Genomic DNA, 22,363 nt, shown 5'->3' with positions numbered 1-22,363 from the left:
ATGTGCGTGAAGGTGGGGGCCACGCCAGTTCTTCACGTCATAGTAATTATGTCGGTATTCCTTAAGGTTGTTTGGAAAAGGTTAGTATCGCATTTTGTTTGACGCAGGGGCCTCAGTCGGGCTCTGAAACCGGATCTCATGACTTCACCCCCCGACAAGAACCTCTGCTAAAGGCATCGTCTGAACCGAAGCTAGTGCGAGATCTCAAACTTTATAATACCAAAGTCATGATTTCTGACCACGGAGCAAACAGCACTTCATCATCAGCTACATTATGCAGCCTGAAACAACTTTCCATTTGTTTCTTGCACGTACTTAAGGTCGATTTGAACGCTCAAACCAAGAGAGCAGATTGTTATAGATAGGTTTAATCACCAAAACTTATATGACTATTAAAGACTGATGCCCAAAAGCCCAGAGCCGTGCGCTTAAATTCAGAGTCTCGTTTGTCAGATGTAATGGAACTGATAACAAAAGGCTTAATCGCGTTATTTTCCCTCTCCTTTCTCTCCTTTGCATTTATATTTATTTATTTCTTTTTTTCTGCTGTGGCTTAGGGTTAAACAAATGAAACACGCAGTTTCTCCCCTCCTCTTCTTCCTCGCTGCTATGTAAAACCTCAGAGGGGAGCAGACGAGAACGTTACTTATTCTGAAAGCAGAGAGGCTGCAGATAATGAGAGCCTGGTTGCATTAAATGGACAAACAGCAATCCGGCATCTCCTGACCCCTCGATGCTCCTCTCGGCTCCATTGATCATCCCCCCTTATGAGATAATGCAATTACAAACATCAATAAGGAGCTGCGAGGGGAATCATTATGTGGTGACAGTGATAAATGATGCTGCAGAAAATAGCGGGCTCCTCTCAAACAATCCGTGCGCCCAAGGGGCTTTTGAGGGCCGGGGCCCCGTCGCCAAGGAGACAGATGACATCCAAAATGGCCCCTGCTCAACAGTCATCCTCTCTTCTTTTTCCTGTCTCGCTCTCTTTCTCCCACCAACCAACAGATTTTTCTTTTCTCTCCCCCCTTTTTCTTCCTTCTTTTGTTTCCAAACCAGCTGCCACGCGACGTTTGCAAGTGGAGGAGTTTTTTTTTTTTTTTTGGTTTGGTGTTGTTTTTTTTCGGAGGGGGTGTTGGAAAGTTTGGAAACTGCGGTGCAATTTGTGTTCTTGTTCATATTGATTTCATTAAGTAGCTAGATATTGACACATCACCGCAGCTATATATATATTTCCTGTGCAATGATTTTCGCTTTGGAAACTATAGAAAATTGATTGATGCAGTATTGCATTGCTGGGAGCTCATGTCATATCTATTCTTTAAGCTTTTCCCTTCGAATTGGAACCTGCGCTTGTGAAAGACGACGGCAATAAAGGACACTTATATAATCAGCATTTAAAAACCTGGTTCGCGTAAAGAAAGAGAAAAATAAAATAACGTGCAGTGTTTTAATTTTAAGCAAGTACTTTTAGTCTTATGGCTTCAAGGCCTAAGTTGTTATTTTATTTGTTTTATTATTTAAAAAAAAATACATTTATTTAAAAAGAAAACCTCAAGACTTGTGTTATTTTTAGAACCAAATTTCCACAAACATTCCAGTAATTTCCAGTTTGTGTACACGCTTTAAATGAAGACATTAAGAATGAAATAAAAATAAAATTAGTTCCATCTCATTAGGTATCGAGAAATGCAGTTTGACAAGGTCGTCGTTTAGGAATAAGTGACTAAAAGGTGTTTTAGGGTGAAAAACACACACGCTGCCGCCGGGATTTGTCATGGCTTGTATCGTAGCACAAAAACAAGAGGCACAGGGTTGCTTGTTCCCTGCTTCAAACATAAAGACACATAAATGTTTGCGTTGTGGGAGGAAGACAGGCCTGCCCGGACACCTCATGCTCTGGAACATATTTCTGCTCCATTCATTACTCTGACGATTCACTTCGCGGTCAGACTGTGTTTGTAAGACAGAGAGGAGTGGTTAGGCCTAAAATCATCATTAGCTACAAATTACGTTATAAACTCACAGTTTTTGAAATTAACACAGGCGAAGCTTCGCGTGGTTTCATGAGTAAAAAAAGTGACAGCAGGTCAGTCAGAAGGCGTTTTGCATTAAAATCTCAAGAGTTTGATATATAGGTCAGCTGTGAAAAAAATTATTCAGAGAGACCCTGAATCTCTTTAATGTAAAGGCGTTTTGCACTTCCTAAAAAAAGAGAACAAATTTAGGCTATTAGTGCGCACAGTGGAGAAACATATTTCTGGATACCTTTATGCAAACACGTTTACATCACGTCAAGCACCGAGTCTTCTAAATATTTACAAATGTTAAAATGTCAACAGGGTGTAAGAAAAGCTGAAAAATTATTTCAATAATTGGATCAAAAATATTTATGATTAATCAGACGTTACTTGTCTGTTTTTAAGACAACTGTATTCTTTATATATAAATACTGGTATTAAATTCAGGGATGATTGTCAGCGACAGTTATTTCTGTCACCTGGTACTTATATATATATGCATACATATAATAAGAAACATCTGATTTTCCCATTAAACATAGGGATGGCACGGTATTGATTCATTCAAAACAAATTTATTTTGAATGCACTTTTGCTGTGCTCTCTTTTGATGCAGCCACGCGCTCCTTGTAACCTGTCTTTGATTTTCTACTTTTATCACGTGGCCAAAAAGTGTTTTGGTACGCTTTGCGTCCGTGCGTAAAAGGAGATGTGGTACTGTGCGCCATCTCCAAACGTCCCTGCCCCAGACAGTTACCAGGCCTCCCTAAAGAGGGCAGTCAAGCATGGGCTTTCTCCTCTTGTCTCCACAGCTCCCAGCGGCTACAGGCTTAGGAATTCACATTTCACAGCCTCGGATTTTCCAGCCATGGTGGAGAGGCGAAGCAATTAAAACGTCGCCCGGGTTTTTTAAGAGCGTGTCTTTTTTTTCCCTTTTCCCTTCTTTAGTGTAAATAGCGTTCACTTCGGCAAAGGCAGTAAAAACACAATAGTTGCTCGGAGGAGTGATAGAGAGAAAGAAGGGTAGAGTATTGATTTATAAGCACATATTGTTATGGATAAAACAGACTCTCTCTTGTTCGCGGGTATTGGGGGGGGGGGGGGGGGGGTGAGACATTGACTTTGGGATGCAGGGCTGCTCTCTGAAATGTATCAATTAGAAAAAGAACTCGCTCGGCTCTTACGCGCTCGCCTGCTCAATCGGCTCAGCCTTTTTCTCCTGAAGCGCGTAGTATCCCGGAGACAACCTCGGCTGCAGAGCGCCGGGCTTCATGCGGAGCCCTTTGACTGCGGGCAACAAGGCATGAGGGAGAACTAATCACCCCATTTACACGTTTGTAGCAATTTTACCTAAATGAATTTTAATGCTAAATGAAGGATAATTCGCTTTCTTATCGAGACCCTCTTTCCTCTCTTCTCTTCTGTGTGAGAAAATTACAGCATAACGCATGCATTAGCTGCACATTATCCGCAGCAATGGGAGGAGGGTTGACTTAAGTGCATGTTCTTTAAGTATAAATGATCCTCTACCTTTCTTTAGTGGGCATTTGACATGTTTGTGACTAATCTAGTTTAACAAAAATCAGTTGAGGTTATTTGCTTTTTTATTTTTTTTGTTAAAACTCCTAAACGACTAATAATGTGTTTTATATGTCATACCTGTATATCGGAAGATAATTTGAGACTATAGTTAGGAATTCTGTTATTTGACAAAAAGTATTTATTTACAACACAGATGTACATATACACCCTTCAAAGGAAAAGCATACGAAACATGTCTTCAAATGAATCTTAAAGATGTGCGTAATACATGTATGAAGCAATGGATAATGGAAGCATTGATAGCACACACACACACACTCATTCTCATACATGCACGGTACCCCTCACATGCATCCTGACACGCACAGTGACTTTTACATTCTCTCCTGTCTGTTGATCAGCATTACATCATCTGGTTAAATCAAAATGAATGGACTGTGGCATAAATGGTGTTTCCCCATAGCCTTTGCCTCTCCCTGTTATCAGGCTGCATCAAACGAAAAGGGGAAGAGAATCCATTGGCCATGCGAGTGTTCAACCATGTGACTAAAACACTGCAAATAGACTTCCAGAAGCCCTCAATCACAGACACACATGGAGAAAAACAGGAAACAACATGTTTGTGGGACACACACTTGTAGTTTTCCCATCCACAATGATTTTTTTAGATTGTTTGTGAGCATAAACAGGAGTTCTGTATCATTTCTGTTCCCCATCTTTACAATTACACTGTTTCTTTATAAAACAAACCAAAAAAAAAAAACACCAAACCACAGCATAGTGGCAACCAGATTAAAAATCTTGTTTGTCCAAAATGTTAGCTACTAGAAATTTTGTGTAGCTCGGGTTCACTGAGGTTGGATATTAAATGAGCTTGATTACCCCAAACATCAGATTTTTTTTATACCAATAGAAACCGTCCACCAGTAGAGGAGGATATAATAAATTGATATGAAAATAATAATAATAATTTTAAAAAAGATGGAGTGACAAGGTGTAGACAATGTAACATAAATACAATTAGCTGCACCAGCTTTTGCTGTGTGTTCCATGAAAGGGCTGTGTGTCCTATGCAGAGGAAAAAAGATCTCAATCGGTATTGTACTCCAAGCAATCCAAATAAAGGCCCTTCAAGAAATGACGGATTGATCGAATTGTTCATTTATTTACTTTTTGCTTTTAAAACTGCAGTGTGATTGAGTAGGGAGAGGGGACAGGAGGTCAAATTTGATGGAGAGACGGCGCTCACACACAGTGTGGAAAAGAAACAGAAAAAAAAAAACAGAAAAAAAAGAGAAAAAAGTTCACATCCTTTTTTAAAAAAATCTATTAGAAACAACATAATATGCAGAACAATACAATAGCATTTACAATACTTAAATTCCCAGTTCTTGTGAGAGTCCAGCGTAATTTTACAACAGTATACAGTATATTTTCTTTCTCCACTTGCTTCCCATACTAGGGGTTGATATAGTTATACTTTTAATTTCATTACTCTTGCTTTCCCTCCTTCCAGGTTTCAATCCACTATATTATTTAAAGGGCACCTCTTTTGCTTTGTTAGTGTCTTATCAGATACAGACATTGGCTTCTCTTTGGTCCAATTCCATCGTCCCAAAGAGTGGAGTGCTCCTCACAGGAAGTCTCTTTTGTTTGCCAAAGAGTCAAGACTAAATCAACAGGTGCCACATTCACCAAGGGTACAGGCAAATAGCCCAGCATGTCTTGTGGGTCATGTACGTTTGCAATCACAATCACTTTAATGGAGGAATCCATGTTAACTGGGTGGGCAGCAGCAGGGTGGGCAAGGTCTGGTGCCCTCCAGAGAAGAAGCAGGAGTCTGTCAGGACAGGGGTTCATCTGACTGGAGTTAAGTTTGGTTTTCTATGTATCACCTTTGCTAGATATATAGACGAGGATTGTTGGCAGTCATGGAAGTTCCCATGCTGCAGATACCAGCCAAATAAAATGTGTTGGATCTTGGAGGTGAACAGAGGGACTGCCATTTGTTGTCCCCATCAGGAAGTCCGGAAGTCCCCCTCCATAGCTCTATAGGCCTCTGTGAGACACAAGATCCCCTGGTTTGCCCTGCGCGTCTATGGAAAGAGAAGACGAAAATGGTTAATGGTTTTCCACTAAAAGATGTCTTCTGTATAAAGTTTTTTTTTTTTAAACTCCACTATATTTGGAAATGTTAGTCAGGTCATAAAAATCTTAAGACTGGAGCGAGTTAGCATACTGCCTGCACCACATGGGCAGAAAATATTTAACTACAAAATATATGAAATTGACATTAACTGTTCATTTAATACAACACTGGATCACATCATACTTGCTCTCACGTTACACATAGTATGTGAACACTGAAACAGTATAGTATGTCGCAACTACTGCAAACTCAAAGTAGTGTTAATCTGGGTCAAAAAAAGACCAAACTGTGGCCTTCACTGACACTGTGTGGCTGGATGAGTGAGAGGGAGCGCATTGGAAGGTTTAGTGAGTTAATCCTACACCAGCAGTAATGCTTCTTTACCAGTAGGAGAGGACTTAGAAACCAAACACACATGATCGACTTGAAGTGATACCAAGGCCTGTGCTTAGCATTTCCAGGATAATCTCTTTAACTGGACTCTGAGAAAACTTAAAATTACCTTTTGATTGTTCGCCAGTCAACATTTGATTAACGATGACTACATAAGACTATTTCCGGTCAGTACTAACATGGCATGCAGTTTAATCTTGCTTTAAAGTGTAATATGCCTGGACAAGACTTGTTTGTGTCACATATTAACCAAAACAACTTAAACTGGTGCAACCTGCTGCACACCATCAGACCTGCTCATACAATAGAAAAACTATGTAAAGAAAACCATCTTTACTGGCACCTCTCACTGCATTCCTCTCTTTAAAGCCAACAAAAGCAGTAATCTATCTTTGCAAGTGGAAAGTCACCATTGAGGACCTGCGGCCATTGTAGTCAAAAACCAAAGGAGAGGTGAGGCTCGCAGTCGCCTGTCACCTGAGTATGCCCCGGGCCTGTCCACGTGTTCACCACACAAATGAGAGGACCACTACAGATGACACAAAGGAAGGCAGGGAAAAGGACAAGGAGGAGCAGCGGGAGTAGGACAATAGCGAAGTGAACGCAAGGGCCCTCGATTGTTATTCCCCTCATACATCATTTTTCACCTGAAGAGAAAAAGGCGCCACTTGCGTAAGGGAAGGGTGAGCTATTATGTTAGCTGTGTTAGATTCATTTACCTTGTTTTCAAGGGAGGGGGTGGTAGGAGTTATTCAGCCAGTGGCATCCAGCCTGTAACCTTTCTATTTTGAAACATAACCTGTGGCCCTACCATAAATCAAACTATTATGGAAGCGACTTTAAAAGCAGCACAGGCCAGTGTTAAGGAAATGATCTATGAAATTACCATAACATTAAATATCTATGATGCAATTTTTGGAACATACTGTGTGTTTAATAACCACAGGACAACAATCCATTCATCTGTTGATTCTCGCCCTTAGTTTGTTTGGCTTTCTTACAGTTTTTCCCCCTGGTTAACAAGATTGTCCTCATTACTGCGGTAAATACATGTCAAGGGTCTAATAAATGGTATGTGTGCTTGAGAGAGAGCACACATCGCTAATAAGGTTTTTCAGTTAATAAGCCAATCAATACATTGAGCTGGAACCCTCATTTCTTAGCCTCTGAGAAGGATTCCAGAGGGGCCAAATCAACAGTGACACACATTCACATGGACAATACAAGGGGGCGCAAAATCCCCATTGGGACCTGTTTTTTTTTTTTTCTCTCTTTTTTTCCCCCCAATGTTCGTTTATAGTAAAAGTTCATCCAGCAGAAAAATAAGTTTAGGGTGGGGTGGAGGGGGTGACAGTGGGAAGGTTTGTGGTAGTTGATGGGATGAGGGAAGGGATCTTGACCTCTGCGTAGAAGGTTAACAAATTTGTGCTTAATGATTGGAGCAATGAATCCTGGGACAAAGGGTCTCCAGCCAAGACTGGCAGCAAAGGGGTTACAGACAGCGTTCACTCAAGCATTCTGCCCGACATTTTGGGAAAAGCTCCAAGTGGGCAGGCCCAGAAAAATTCCATACGCTCTGTGCTATAATTAATTGTCATGAAACTAAAAATTACAGTTTTCCGGGGCCACCCCTGGCTAATTTTGTGGAAGAGAAAAAGCAAGGGGGAGGAAGAAGGGAAAGGGGGTAAGGGTCATCTGAGAGTCACTCTTGTCACTATCAAAGGCTCAGTTCACTTCTGCTTCAGTTGCTGGGCTTCATCTCTGCTGACAGGTGTATTGTTTCGCAAGGGGATAGAAGCTCTGTAATCATCATTGGGTGGAAAGCATAATGCTCTTCACTAAGCAGGACTAATTGGCTTTAGTTTTAACTAATGTTGCAATGTGACTGCTAGGCACACCTTCTGTATCAACGCTCAGCACTCCTCAGCACAATAACCGCTCAATTTAGCCCCGCGGAAACAAAATCTCAACTCTGCTAATGAAAATTGCTTATAAAATATAATGAACCTGTGCTCTCTTAATCAAATAAGATAACCGTCCCCCCCCCCCCCCCTCATGTAATAACCTATTAATTTAATTGGTCATGAAAGAATATAACACATCACTTACATTTAATTGACCTAGAAAGGAAAATAGCAATATTTGACAGAGACAAGCTAGAAGCTAGTAATGGCTAGCTGATGAAGCTGTAAAGAAACATTCCGTTTGTGAAGAAAAGTAGAAATATTTCTGTCACCATCCCTCTCCCATCTACTCTCTTCTTCCCCTCCCTCCTTCCGTCCTTCCTCCCTTTACTCCCTCTACCCCTCCCCTCTTTCCATTTACTCTTTTCTCTCTCGCCATCTCTTTATTCGCCCCTCCCTCTTTCTCCCTCTTTTTTCCCTTCCTCTGTCTACTCGTCTTCTATGTGCTTTGCCTGTCTCGCGGAGGATTCCTCTGGTGGCCCAATTACGAGATTCAGCAGGCAAATTGAGGCTGTTTAAAGCAAGGTCTGCTGGGAAGGCTAGCAGCTGCTTGAAAGAGGCTGCTTGGACACAGCGAACCAGCCCTGATGTTTACACACTTGCACATAAACAGACACACATGTCTCATTCTGAGGCATACTCTTTCTATTACAGTGTCTTCCAGCTTTCCAAACCTGGAATATGCCATTTGACGCAAGAATGTCTGCTATTGTTTCAGTTGTGGACATTTGTGACAGAAACAAGGGTGATATATTTTCACTATAGCACACACAAGCACACGCGTTGTGTGGCGGGTTAATGGTCTCTATTTTTGTAAACTGAATAAGTCAAATCCATTGGTCACACCTCTAGTGATGGCATATTTAATTTGGATCTAGTCAATTAGGCCCAGCTAAGCTCCATACCCTGCTGGCTACCTCCTCCATTTTTGCACTAGTTTGTGTCCCCTCCCTGTGCCAGGAGTAATCCTATTACCATACACACACATGCACATACATGCACACACTTATAAACACCCACATTCAGCACATGTATGTATTTCACAATGTTTGTGTATAGTATCCATGTAGCCAGAAAGGCTGGCACACACAGGTACGCGCACATATGGCGTACAAAACGGGCTAATTCGTACACATACACACATATAACAATGATGTTTACTACGATTGGACCCATAGCCACTTTATACACACTGTGCACTGTGACAACACCAAGCCTGTATACATCCAGAATTATGTGGGAGTCTGTTTGGCCCTGGGGCGAAAGAGAGAAGGAAGGAAAGAGAGGGAAGGAAAGAGAGGGAAGGAAAGAGAAGGGGGATTGGGGGGGAGGGGGGTGAGAGAAAGAGAAAGAAAGGGAGAGAGAGAGGGCAAGAGAATTAGAGAGAAACAGAGAAAAAGGTGTTGTGTGAAAAGAGATGGAGGAGCAAAATTGACAGTGAGAAAAACCACAAAGAGGGAGTGAGACAGAGCAAGCATTAGAAAGACAGAGGGAATGGAAGGGTTGGGTTGGGGGTGGGGGTGGGGGTGGCACGGGGGTGGGGGGTGTGGGGGGCTCCTCTAGCTGGTTAGTGTGTGTATTAATGTGGCTCATGCATCAACAGCAACCCGGCAGATTTATGACACTTAAGGGGCGCTCACTTCTCGCTCTCTTTCTCTCTCCCTCTCCTTGCACCACAACTGCTTACATTTTTGCCAATCAGTCTGTTGCCATAGCAACGTCGTACCTGCCCCCCCAATTTCCCCCACCCCATCGCACCACCAACTCCCTGTCCCAACCCATCCCCGCCTTCCTTCCTCCTCATCACCCCTCTCTCCTCCTCTCTGCCCCATGTTTAATAAAAAAAAAATGTGAACAAAACAGTTCATATAGAATAGATTTTTTGTAATTATCATCAGTGAATATTGCATGACAGCTTTTCACCTGCCTTCCTTTCTCTCATTCCCCCCCCTCAAACCTTCTTCTCTTATCTCCCCTGCCTGACATATATAAAAAAAAAAAGGTCTTGTAGCTTTTGGATATGTGAGAAAGTGAAGCAGCTACACACACATGCACAGGCATTACATACACAAAGAGTTACAAGGTTGTGATCAAAGGCTCTTATCACCAGACCAAGGGGTGGGAGAGTTAGACAGAGAGTAACAGAGAAAAATCAGCCTGGGAAGAAAAGGAGTCTGTTTGTAACAAAAACCCATTTGCTTAAAAAAAAAAGCCTAAATATATCAGTTTGGAAAATAGCCAGTTTCCAAACAGTGACCTTTGACATCTCACAGACACTCCCATTGTACTTATATTTTTGTAATTATCTTGTGGGAGAATATTTCTACAAGATGAACATCTTACTGTAAATTGCACCCCCCATACTTCCTCGTGGTGAACTGTATTTTAATAATATACTCCAAGTCCAAAAAAGTCTTGGGCAAGAAAGCCTGTGTGTTTGTGTGTGTGTGACAAAGTGAGCATATTACTTACATCCCCCTGTGTGTTGTGATTGGTCGCACTGGAGTAGGGCTACATGTAGTGCCACTGACCTTCCATGCCCATGTTCATGCCCATTCCACCCATTGGTCCTAAGAAACACAGACATAAGTTGTTAATTCTTTATTTATTTAATCCAAGTGTAACTAGGAAATGGTTTGCAGACACCGAGCGAAATAATATGATGGTTTAACTATGACAGACAACATGCTGGATCTGCCGTGGTGAGGTGTGTGAAGGTGATGGGGAGGGGTGGTTAAGTAGCCTGGCAGTTTATCCAAACCTGCTGACTTTGAGTGGAGGGTGAGATAGGGTTAGGGACTTGGGAGAATCCCAGAAAACAGGGGATAGAGGAGGAGGAGAGGAGCTTAAGGACAAACTCTGGGATTAAACCTGATGGCGTGAGAGAGAGGGACTGTGTGAGAAGGAGTAGGAGTGAGGAAGGAGATGGTTGTGTAATGTGATTGACCACACCTGTTCTGGTGTATTCGGGGAGGGCTAGATAACAGTGTGTTTGTGTGTGTAGTGCGTGTATCCTCATTCTGGTGTAGGAGCATTGCACACCATAAACTTAAAATACTAAACAGCAAACAGAGACAAAAAAAAGTCAAGAATGACGCTGGTAACATAAGAATGGAGAAGACAAAGGCAAGAAGATGAGCTGAGAAAGGAAAGATGGGAAGAGCAAGAGAGGAAAGAAAGGGACAGACACGCTGCGCAAGCCTTACCAGGTGGTCTGATTCCCATGTGCTGCTGGCCGTCCATGACGAAACCCCCCATCGGCTGGCCATCTGGATTGTAGGGAGCTCCTTGACTTACTGTGGATGGAAGAGAAGACAGGGAGGAAGGGAACAGAGTGGTCAATTAGTGCTTTTAATTAAGGCTCAGTGGCCGAGGCAGGATCATCTGTTGACTGGTGCACGCACGGGAAGCCGCTGTTGTCTTTCAACGTCATTCTACTCCATGTCTCTGCAACTGAGTCTCCACTGTAAGCCCCTGGTAGACTTTAATACGTCTAAATGTTCTAAAAGGGATTGGACTGGGTGTTTAGCGCACATATGCAAGGACTGTTGTTTCAAGACTAGATTTAGACCATCTGGAAGAGTTGAGGAGCTGCTTTTATAGACTGACTAATTATGAACCAATGTAACATATTAGCATGACTCAACTGGGCTAGTGCAAATAAAAATTACTCTTAAATTTTAGGCCATAACATACGGTTGTTTCGTTTTTTTACCGCACTTTGCTCTCTGGGGGTATCACAGGGATCGTCTAAAAGTTTGCTTTTGTGCATTTGATGTTTACATTCATAACATGGGAATAACTTTAATTTCTAGTATGTTATATTATATATTTATGGAAAATTCAGACTGATATATTTGGTGTGTTTGGAAACTGTTATCTTCACTGGAATTTTAGAAGTCAAAGTTTTGAGAGCTCAAACCAATGGCTAAGTTTTAAGGGGTAAAACATTTGTGGTTAAGAACTGGAATCCAGAAAAGACATAAAATACTGCCGGTGATTTTTAATACTAAAGTAAGAACAGTTTAGACTCAAAGGTCTCAAACTAATTTTATGCTTCTCTAAGTAATTTTGACACTTAACACTGCAATGTTTGCAGTGCATTGTTACTGTGCACATACATTTAAAGAACGAAAAAGCGCTCTAATCAGTTTTCCTTTGGAACAATAGAAAGTCATTCTTGCTGAATAATGCCCAAACATTGCCTCTGCCTAGGGAGGAATGACAAGTGAAACCTGATAGGGTTCCTACTTTTTGCTCACTTCTATTGTCCCAGTTTCATAGAAATCCACTTACCTTCGATTTAGCCTGTTAGGGGGTCAGTCAAGCAAAAGCAAGACTCGGCCCTGCTGAATGTCTTTGAACTTTACTGCGCCCCTAATGCCACCCTGACCTTTGACTCCTATTACAGGTAATAAAGTTTACGGCAGCCCAAACCAAGCCATGCACCAGAGGAACCGCTCACTCACTCCCCTCGCTGCCTGGACCAGCCACAAATAGGGTAGAGGGAGGGTGTTGAGAGGAGCGAGAGGGGTGTGTATGCGTGGGTAAAAACAGGTCTGGAGCCAAAAAGCCAAACAACGGTCACCCAAAAAAAGAAAGGGGTGTAGTTGTCTCTCGGTTTGAGCCAGGGAGGAAGGACAGAGTGGTTTTTTTTTCCCCTTCCTCAACTCCTTCGGCTCACTGGAAAAAACAAAAAGTTGGCGGTGGGATGGGTGGGGGGGACTGGTTAAGAGCAAGGCTTACCAAGAACACAGCTAGTTTTGTTTGGAGGATAAAAAGAAAAATAAATCCACTCGTCATTAACTTGCTTTCAGCCAAATTATATTTTATAATTAATAAATAGCTTTCACTCCAAATGCCATGTCATCATTAATTAATGATTGCTGTTAATGTTGTAACATTTTGGTTTTGATTTTAGTACTCAGTCACAACAGGGGGGGGGGCTGGATCTTTTGGACATTCCAGGGTCGGGGCATCAGTCCTGTATTTACCAGATGAGGGGCCTCCGGGTGCATGGAGTGTGGATGGCTTTCGCCTGCGCGACTTGAATACAGTAACTATAGAAGACTTGCCTGCACGGTTTGACTGGTCGATCATGGGCTGCACTATTCTCCTCCTCGCATTAATGAACCTGAAGTAGATGAAGAGCAGGGAGGAAAAGGGCAATAAAGGAAGAAGGGACAAATACAGAAACAAAGTTAGTGTATTTTTCAAGACAAGATCAGGCAAAAATGCTGACTAATACCTAGAAATCATGGCACACAGCACGAAAACAAACATATTGCCAAATCAGCCTCTCTTTCTTAGCTAACCATAATAATGATATGGAGTAATTACTCTCCCATAAGCATCTCTGATCCCTGGTAAAGCCCCACTAGAGGCACAGCGAAAGTCACATCTTAACAACCTTAATAATCAAGGCAGCTGTCTTTGAAAATGCAGAACTCTACAACTTGTACAAACTTGCACAGCCTCGGCATATACGCAGACATCAGCCTGAACACTGGGGTCTTTGTGGGGCGAGGCTTAGCCACGATTTTTTTTCCCTGCCTCTGAAACATTTTAACCCATCTTGCCTTGTTGGAGATGTTCCACCTCACAACGAGCTGAGATTGCTGACTGTTTAACACACTTGGCTTCGCGTGTAGCAGTGTGGGAAGTATTGCTGACAGAAACATGTCATGTTGCCACCAGTGAGAAGCACTGTTTTGGGTGATACTGTGTTAAGACAGGTGACCATTTGTTACTCTGTGACAGCAGGAGGTGTGTGTGTGTGTGTGCGTGTGTGTGTGTGTGTGTGTGTGTGTGTGTGTGTGTGTGTGTGTGTGTGTGTGTGTGTGTGTGTGTGTGTGTGTGTATAGTCTTAGACTAAAATCTTTTATACTTCATTACATCCTACAAAAGCAAGTAGGCCATTTATTGTGTACACACAAACACTGTTACTTGCTCACACACTCTTAATCCCTCTCTCACTCCTAACATTTATTCACATACATTCGCACCCACACACACACTTATAGGTGCCGCTCCGGCCTTGGTCAGCTTAAACTCTTGTGAAATGAACCTTTGACCCTCGGTGACCCAAAGGACAGAGGACTCTCGGGGCTTCTGACTTGATTTATGTGTTCCTGCTGTTACCCCACCGGACTCTTCTATTTCATCTCTGAAAGGAGAGCATTCGCTGAACTTTAAGGAAACAATAGTCCTGCTACACTTCTAAAGCTGGAACACAGTGCAGTTAAGAGCTTTGGGAAGGGACAGCAGGGGAACAGAAGCAAAACGACACTAGGATGCTGCGTCTGTTAATTAGTGAATGGAAGCCTCTCGCCTTATATGTATCCTGCATTATCTTGTAAGGACAGCGCTGTAGGGAAATAAACAAACAGAAGGTGGCAAAGGCAGATACCAAGAGAAAAATAAAATGATTAACAGCCTAATTGCTCCATTATATTTTGCAAGCTGCTTTAGAAAAACTGTTTGCTTTGGCAGGGATGCAGGCAGAGCTTCCTGTGAAGTGAATTTTTTTTTTACATTGGGAAAAAAAAGTTGCGGAGATTCTGTCAACCTTTGAACTTGAAGCTTTGGGGCATTTTTTCTGTATTTGTTACAATAAAGTATACAACCTTGGAATTTCAAGGGGTAGAAAGAAATAGAAGGAGGTAGGGAGGAATGCAAGAATGCACTGACATGGCAGAGAACCATCAAATGAGGGAACGTCTGGAGTTTTATCACCACCACCACCCCCCCCCCCCCCCCCCTCTCTCTCTTCCTCCCCCACTGCCCTGTTTTGTTGGGGGAGATATGAGAGGAGGAGCAAGGGAGAGGGCGAGGAGGGTTGAGGAGGCCTGAGCATTCCTTTAACTTTGCTCTCCTCTCCTCTGCTCTCCAAACCCTTTACAAGGTTAACTGGAGGCCAGTGCAAGCTCACTGTTGATCTCTCCCTCCTCTTGTCATCCATAGCTGTCTTATTGTCACCATTTTTATTCTTTGACTCTTTTCTGTCTCTTTGTTTTCCTTTTCCAACATGGCTTCTACCTCTTTTAAACACACACTGATGCAACAAAGGAGGATTTTTCAGCAATAGGTGTGCACTTCTTAGAAAGTCAGGTATTCATTCCTTGCGCAATAGGGCTTAAGGCATATGTCGACTTCAAACTTGATGTGAAATATGGCAAAAAGAATTTATTTACTCTAAGGATTAAACAGGCGTTAATGAAATAATAATCCTACTCCTACTGCTGCTACTAGACCTACAGGTGATGTTATTATTGCGACTCCTAAAAAAACAACAGTGTCCATGCCTCTCTTTCTTGTATCTGTTTCCTTCTCCAGCTTGCTCCTTCTTATCATTCCCTCCCTGTATGGTGGAAACTGGCAGCCCACCTCACAGCAACGAATCTACAGTCTAACCCACCAAATCCCCTCCTCCTTTCAAAAACTCTTGCCGGTTTCCTGTCCCTGTCGTCCCTATATCTGAGGCCAGATGCACCATGGGGGCTGGAACAAAGGATAAAATGCTTCTCATAATAGCAGCCAGGGGAACGGAGCGATGGAGAGCGGGAGAATGGAAGGGAAGGAGGAGTGAGAGAATCAGAAAAAAAAAAAAAAGCAAGGGGATCTGGTCTGCAAACCAGACACTCTTGCTGTGACCGTTAATAAGCTGACAGAGAGAAAGACTGGGGGGGTTAGTGGGGTTAGGGTGAGGGAGATGGAGAGAAAGGAGGGAAAGGAAGATGGATGAAATAAGAGTGAGAGACACAACTCGGAGAGAGATGGAATGATGGAGAGAGAGAAAAGAAAAAGAGAAACAGAGAAGAGAAAAAATGGAGCGGGGCTTCACCTTTTCACGACCCCTGGGTGCTATAGGGCCTGTGTGTTATGGCCTGTTCATTCCCCTGGCTCCCATCACAACACAATGAGCTGCACTATTCAGCTCCACTCAGTACAACAATAGCTGGGCTATTTTGGCGTGACACACCACTGGTGGTACGCCTAAAGTTGGGCAAAGGAAAGAACACGACTTGAAATAAAATTTGTTGGAATCCAACAAGAACACCGTCAGGATGTGAGCTGGATTCACACCAAGAGCACACATGTTTGACACATGCATGCACCCATGACACAGTGGATCAAGACGCATGTCGGCCACGTGTTATGCCAGAGTTGAAGGCACTAAAGTCATTTAAGGAGACAGAGTTTTATTGTTTTTTTTTGGGGGGGGGGGGGTTTGTTTCTTTCTCTTTTGTCGGATCCATTTCTCCTTCTGAGATTGCTCATGTCTGGATTAATTCTCCTACCCCTCTCCCTCCTCCTCTAGAAAGAGTGGAACTGATTGCGACGGCGTCTGCCAAGCCCTTGCTAATGTCCTATTCTCATTACGTGCGACACACACACGCACATACACAGACATACTGAGCCGAGTCAGCTGCACACAGGTGTACACGAAGCACACGTGAAATGCCCAATTAAAAGCAAGAAATTGTCTTTTTCATCAGCTGCCTTTGTTGCGTGACCAATTAGGGGATAATTTAATAACGAGCAGTGGAAAGATGCAGATTGGATATACAAAAGGTTACTCCACAAGCTCATTGATTTAAATTCATGTGGAGTTCTCAATATCTGTGGCGCACATACTCACACATGCATATCTCCTGAGCCAACTACCGATATTATATTAGTAATATGAGACGCGCAGAAACACACAAATACAGCACATACAGCGCACACATCCACCCCACGTTCTCAACACTCACTTACTATTACATTAGTAATCTGAGAGAATTTTGCACACGCGGCCTGCACACATCTCATATTTTTTACATCGCTGGATATTTCAGCATCACGTACATTCGTCAGGATCCAGCGGTGTACTTCTGCGCACGCCGACAGAGGTTTACATGCATATTCAAATCTGACAGCCACTTAAAATAACTCTGCAACCACACATTCCTCTTAGCTGCCAATCAATGTGATTTAGACGCAGTAAAAGAAAGCAAGCTTCGACGGGTAGAATCATGTAGCTTATCATCAGGCTGTCACTGCATGGATACCATTGATTGTCTCCTGCTCCACCACAATTAACGCATGGCCCATATTTCCTTCAGATACACACTGATGGTGTGCGCGCACGCTCTTTCTCTCTCCCATTCACCCATGTAATGTAAAAAAAAAAAACCTCTCTTTTTTAACTCTTTATTTGTTTGCTCGAAACTTGCTGTTTTTAAAAAAGTGACTTTAACACATTACTCTTGCTTAATATTATCCAAAATAATAATTGCACATTTTCACACACATAAATTCAGTAACAGTTATCCCAGCCTAAGCCACGCATTTATTTCTGCAGAACTTTATTATCCCATCCTATGTCCCAGAACATCACCATCTTCTTAAGTAATTAGTTATTTTATTATACAGCTCACATATTCTCTTATGCACAGCCGGGGGTGGCAGGGCATTCCCGTGCTTGTACCTGCACTGTATGTGTGTATGTGTGTGAGTATACTGCATGTGGGTGTGCAAGGGAATTACAGTTATGAGTTTTTCCTTTTGTTCTCCTCGGTTGATGACTTAACTCATAAATCACCTCCTTCTCATTTCCCCACACTCTATCTCCATCCCGCCTTCTCTTTCTCTCCTCCTCTGTGTCGTTTTCGGGTCAGATGCTTGGATTAGATGCTTCAGATTAGTTTAAATAAACTATCGGAGCTGCTTGCAAAATGCCTAGTTGCAACACAAACAGTTACAGCATGGGAACAGTTTTAAACAAGACTAATTCAAATATGACTCAGCTTTATTTGTTGTATTTACATGACTTTTATATGGACTAATGTCCCTAAATAAGCACAGACGGTACTTAATGAAGGGTGAATTTCATTAATCCTCAGAGTAGTGGCACAGGTTAAGTTTGGGTAAATATTAAAGTTCATTGAGAAAAATTGTCTTATTAAAATTTTGCAGAAAAAAAGGTAAAAAAAACCCCCAACCTATTTAATAATTACAATTGTATTATTTTTGTACTTGTGATGCCTTAAAATAATGTTTCCTTGTAGGAATACTGACATATTCACAAAGCATGATGCATTTAGGATCATCATGTTGTTTTCTCTCTTATCCTATCAGTCTTGCAGTCATCTCAGCTGCATCTGAGACCACTTGCAGGGAACTGGGACTGGTGCAGTTTATCTTGAGAAGTAAGGTTTTGAGCTAAGATCTAGACTGTGCCAAAAGGAAAAAAGGCTACTGCAACTATCTATGTGTAAGCCTTACATTGTGCAAAATGACTGGATTCGTCTTAATTGTCTGTGCAGCTTTCAGCAAGTACAAACACTCACATGAGTACAAACAGTTAATGCATAGCAATACTTGCCCTGCATGTGCCCACTTGCCAGTTCAAAGCACCGTTGTCTTATTTGCACCATTTTTCCTAATGCTGCTCAGACAGATCAACCAGCAAAATATACCTATGACAACCTGCAGCCAGATGACGACATGTGTATTTCATTTAAATGTCCAAACTGAAGAGGAAAACAACAGTGACACATCACTGCTGTCGAGCAGAAATGTTAATGCAGACCCTTCAGAAAACACAGTCAAAGCACCTCCGTGTGGTGGCATGAACTACCAACAAGATGAGAGACCCACAAACAAAAATGCACAGGTGTCCAAACTGAATAATGCTGCTAAGACAATGTGGGCCACGCAGAGGGGCAAAACTCTGGGATTGCTGTCACTCAGTATGCTACCTGTGCAACAAGCATTTTGTCACTGATTATTCAAATATCCATAGGTCACTATTAGGCTACTCCATTTCTTTAAGTTAAGCTAAAACAGCATGCATCTGGTATTGTAGTGGATTGTGCATCATTCAGAGAACTCTGAAAAGCTAAAACATTGCAACCACCTAACTACAGCAGTTTGCAAACAAATAGCTAATATTAGCTTTCTAATGTTCCTTACATTTGGAAAGCAAAAGGTGTTTTTTTAGTTTCGAGACCTGCTTTGCTTGTGGGGCCAATGTTTTCTTCTTTAGAACAGTGTAATGATTATATTACACTGTCTCTAAAGGCCCTATGCACTGGGTCTGTAGAGAAGATGTGTTAACTTACACATAACCTTGGGGTTAGCTGTGACCAACATGGAGATATAAAAACAATATAGAAAACAGCTGACAAGTAGGGTTGAAGTAAGGTCACGCAGCAGTAATGTGATCAGATTGTTTGTCTGTAGCTTTCTTGTTATTAATTAGGAGGCCTGTATTTCGATTTAGCTTAACATATAAGTATTTATCAGGAGCCAGTCTCCAAATGCATGCACAGCTATTTACAGACACACCCACTGAAAAACACACACATTAAGTAAATGCAGGTCTGCAAATACAGCCCCTAATAACACGAGGTGGATTAGCAGGATCCAGCGCCGCATATGGAGGAAAACTTAAGAAAACAGTGTGAAATTTAAAAGGAGCTTTAGACTGAGAACAACCACGGGGTCACTTAATCCCCATTACGGCACACACATAAAATACAAGCATGTAAGGATACACGCACACATACACACACACTCCCTGTTGCTCTCCTCCCCAAGAGCCCAGTGTCCATTAAGAGAGCCATGAATCTAGCACTAAAGCTGGTTTTACAGAGTGGAGCAACAGGACGGGTAACCATTCACACACAAACTGGAGAGGAGCGCTGTGTGTGTTTAGTGTGTTATGTGTGTGTGTCCATGACAACCAGGTGCCTCTCAGACGTATATGGAGGAAATGTTGGCCACTTGAAAAACATACATGAACTCACTGGCTCTGACTTTGCTGGCTTTGCAATTCCTGTCGACTTCTATATAGGACTTGCCAAAAAGCAAAATCTAAACAGAGGGTGGGAGAAACAGGATTAAGAAAAAAGTGTTCACAATACCAGAAGACAAAAAAAACCAAGACAAAGACAGAGAAAAGAAATTAAAAGGGAGTCTGCAGCTGTCACATGTGACCCCAGTCCCTCTCTTTATCTCTGTTCCTGCTTCCCTTCACACACATTCAGACAGTCTTGGACTCAGTGAGCCAGTCATCCATCAATGCCAAAGAGAGGGTATGGCTTGAAGCCTGGCTTTACCCAGAAACAACATGGCTGTCCTGCACACTGCCCACTCCGCAAACACCAGTGGACAGAGCATGTGTCCTTTAGCCTTTGGGCTTAGATCGAAATGTGTTTATGTGTGTGTGTGTGAGTCTCTGCGTGTTGCTCTTTGTGAATGTGCAACGCTCTGTTTGCAGCACTCCACTTTTCTGTGTTTATGAAGGTTTCATGGGCAAGGTTGCATATGTATTTGCTTTAAAAAAAACAAATACAGTGTGTGTTTTTCTTCCCCGTGTACACAAACACACCAACTTAACATGCACACACACAAACACACAAAAATCTCAGTCAGAGAGAGATGACCACCGTGTCACACAGAGACAGTATTGCTGACAGGGCTTGCAGTGGGGACTGTTGCAAACACACAGTGGTTGACCTAAATCCCCCCATACTGCCCGTGTCATATCCTGTCTCTGCGCGTGTCACTTCCACCCGCTGGCTCACAGCGGCTATCGCTATGGGGATCCCTCTGAGTGCCCAGAAACTAGCAGAAGCAGCAGACATCTACAGTCAGCAAATACAAAAGAAGGAGTGAAAGTAAAGAAAAGGAGCAATATTCTGACATGACAGCTTCTAATGCATTTTTAAAATTTACATACTGACATTTAAATGTACCTTTTTAATGTCAGCTTACCTACTTTAGTAAATGCATATACAATTTCAGGATTTAATTAAAAAAAAATCCAGTTGCTAGAACATTTTATCACTACTGTAACAATCATTAAACACAGGTGTCCGATCCAGTTCATCTCACCAACACTGGCTGGCAACTGCCACGTGTGTCAGTGCCGGCAGAAACATTCTCATTTTATGCTTTGTCAACAAATCCCCTACATGGAACCGTCACATATTTTAATTGCATAAAATCACTGTCAGTCCTCTGCCTGTTAATTGTGGGAGAAGCTGTCCTATTTTCCTCGATATTTAACTTTGGCACGCAGCACTTGATCGCCGTCCTGCTGGTTCACTTCACAGTAGTGTTTGATCAACATGAGAAAACATTAGCGTGAGAACAACAACAACTGACTAATGGTGGCGAGTACGACAGCGACCATGTGTGCTTCAACACAGATCCCGGGCATTCACATTGCGCCGCCTTTCATGTTTTGGACTACCCCCTCCTCTACAACAAAAGGAGGTTTAAAAAGCAAGAGAGAGGAGTGGGGATAAAAAAAAGGAAGGGAGTAAAAAAAAAGAAAGGGAGAGGGGCGAATGAAGGGAAATGCAGGTTTGGCCTAGGGCAGCGTGCTGTGATGTAAGAGAAATAGAGAAAGTGAGGGGAAGAAAGAGGGCAGTAGGGGTGAGGAGAAATGGTGTTTTTTGTAGTCAGTCATTGCACATGGACACCTATTTGAGTGTGCAGACACACACACGAGCGCGCGTGTGTCTACACACACTTTTGTTGACATAATACAGTAAAGACGGGGTTGTGTCTGCACAGGCTAAAGTTTCCTGTATGGAACTATTGTTAGCAACAGACTTCAAACCAAGGGAAGAAAATATTGTTCTTGAAATTATTTTCACATTTTTCCTCAGTGTTGAAATCTTAGGCTGAGGTCACATCTAGTGAAAAGTGTGCAAGTGCGTGTGTGTCTTTTGGGGGGGGGGGGGGGGGGGGGGGGGGGGGGGTTCCTGTAATGTCAAGGAGTTTCAGGCTGAAGCAACTTGACACAGCTGCAGTGTACGAAACAAGCTTCGGGGCATAGACTGAAACTTGGCCTGCTAATTCCAAAACACACAAACACACACCTCAGAAGACTTTCTGTGAACAAGTTCCAGCATCTCTCTCTTTAGCCTGTCAGCTTGCAGAACACTGAAACTTGTTGTCATCTGCTCTCATTATTTCAACTGTTTAACACAGTTTATTATTCTTCCAATAGGTGGATCTTTTTTTTCCATTAATGACATTTTTAACTACTTTAAGTAGTGACAAAACAGACTGGACACACAATATGAATGCCTTATTGAGCAGGAAATATGCATGGCAAATAGAGGAGGTATGATTTCAACCTAGATTTGCCTTCATATGCTTCAGAGGCCTTCACACCACCTAACCTGACATTCTTGTTCTTCCAATAACGTTTTTTGTGGTCTAACAACATCTCAGTTCCAGAGCAACATTACTGTAACTCGAAAACAAAACAAAAACAAAATTAGATCTTC

The 22,363-nt window shown here is 42.4% G+C and overlaps 1 protein-coding gene across 2 annotated transcripts in view; it reads right to left on the bottom strand.

Annotated features, from left to right (window-relative positions):
- Window positions 1-3,724: 3,724 nt before the first annotated feature.
- meis1b (Meis homeobox 1 b) overlaps window positions 3,725-22,363 on the bottom strand; it is a 77,164-nt gene continuing 58,525 nt past the window's right edge. The window contains exons 10-11 of one of the 2 annotated variants that reach the window (XM_087850055.1): window positions 11,276-13,203; window positions 3,725-5,659 (exon numbers count right to left, since the gene is read on the bottom strand). In XM_087850055.1, the coding sequence (XP_087706181.1) occupies window positions 12,987-13,203 (217 nt within the window). In that variant the 3' untranslated portion in view covers window positions 3,725-5,659; window positions 11,276-12,986. Of the gene's footprint in view, window positions 5,660-10,541; window positions 10,640-11,275; window positions 13,204-22,363 lie in introns of those variants that run through there. The other variant, XM_087850054.1, reaches the window with a different exon arrangement.

This window comes from Neolamprologus brichardi, chromosome 13, assembly GCF_056152115.1.
Source record: "Neolamprologus brichardi isolate AB-2024 chromosome 13, ASM5615211v1, whole genome shotgun sequence".
Classification (NCBI taxonomy): domain Eukaryota; kingdom Metazoa; phylum Chordata; class Actinopteri; order Cichliformes; family Cichlidae; genus Neolamprologus; species Neolamprologus brichardi.
Note: the sequence above shows the minus strand (reverse complement) of the source record. Positions and strands in the feature narration are given on the sequence as shown.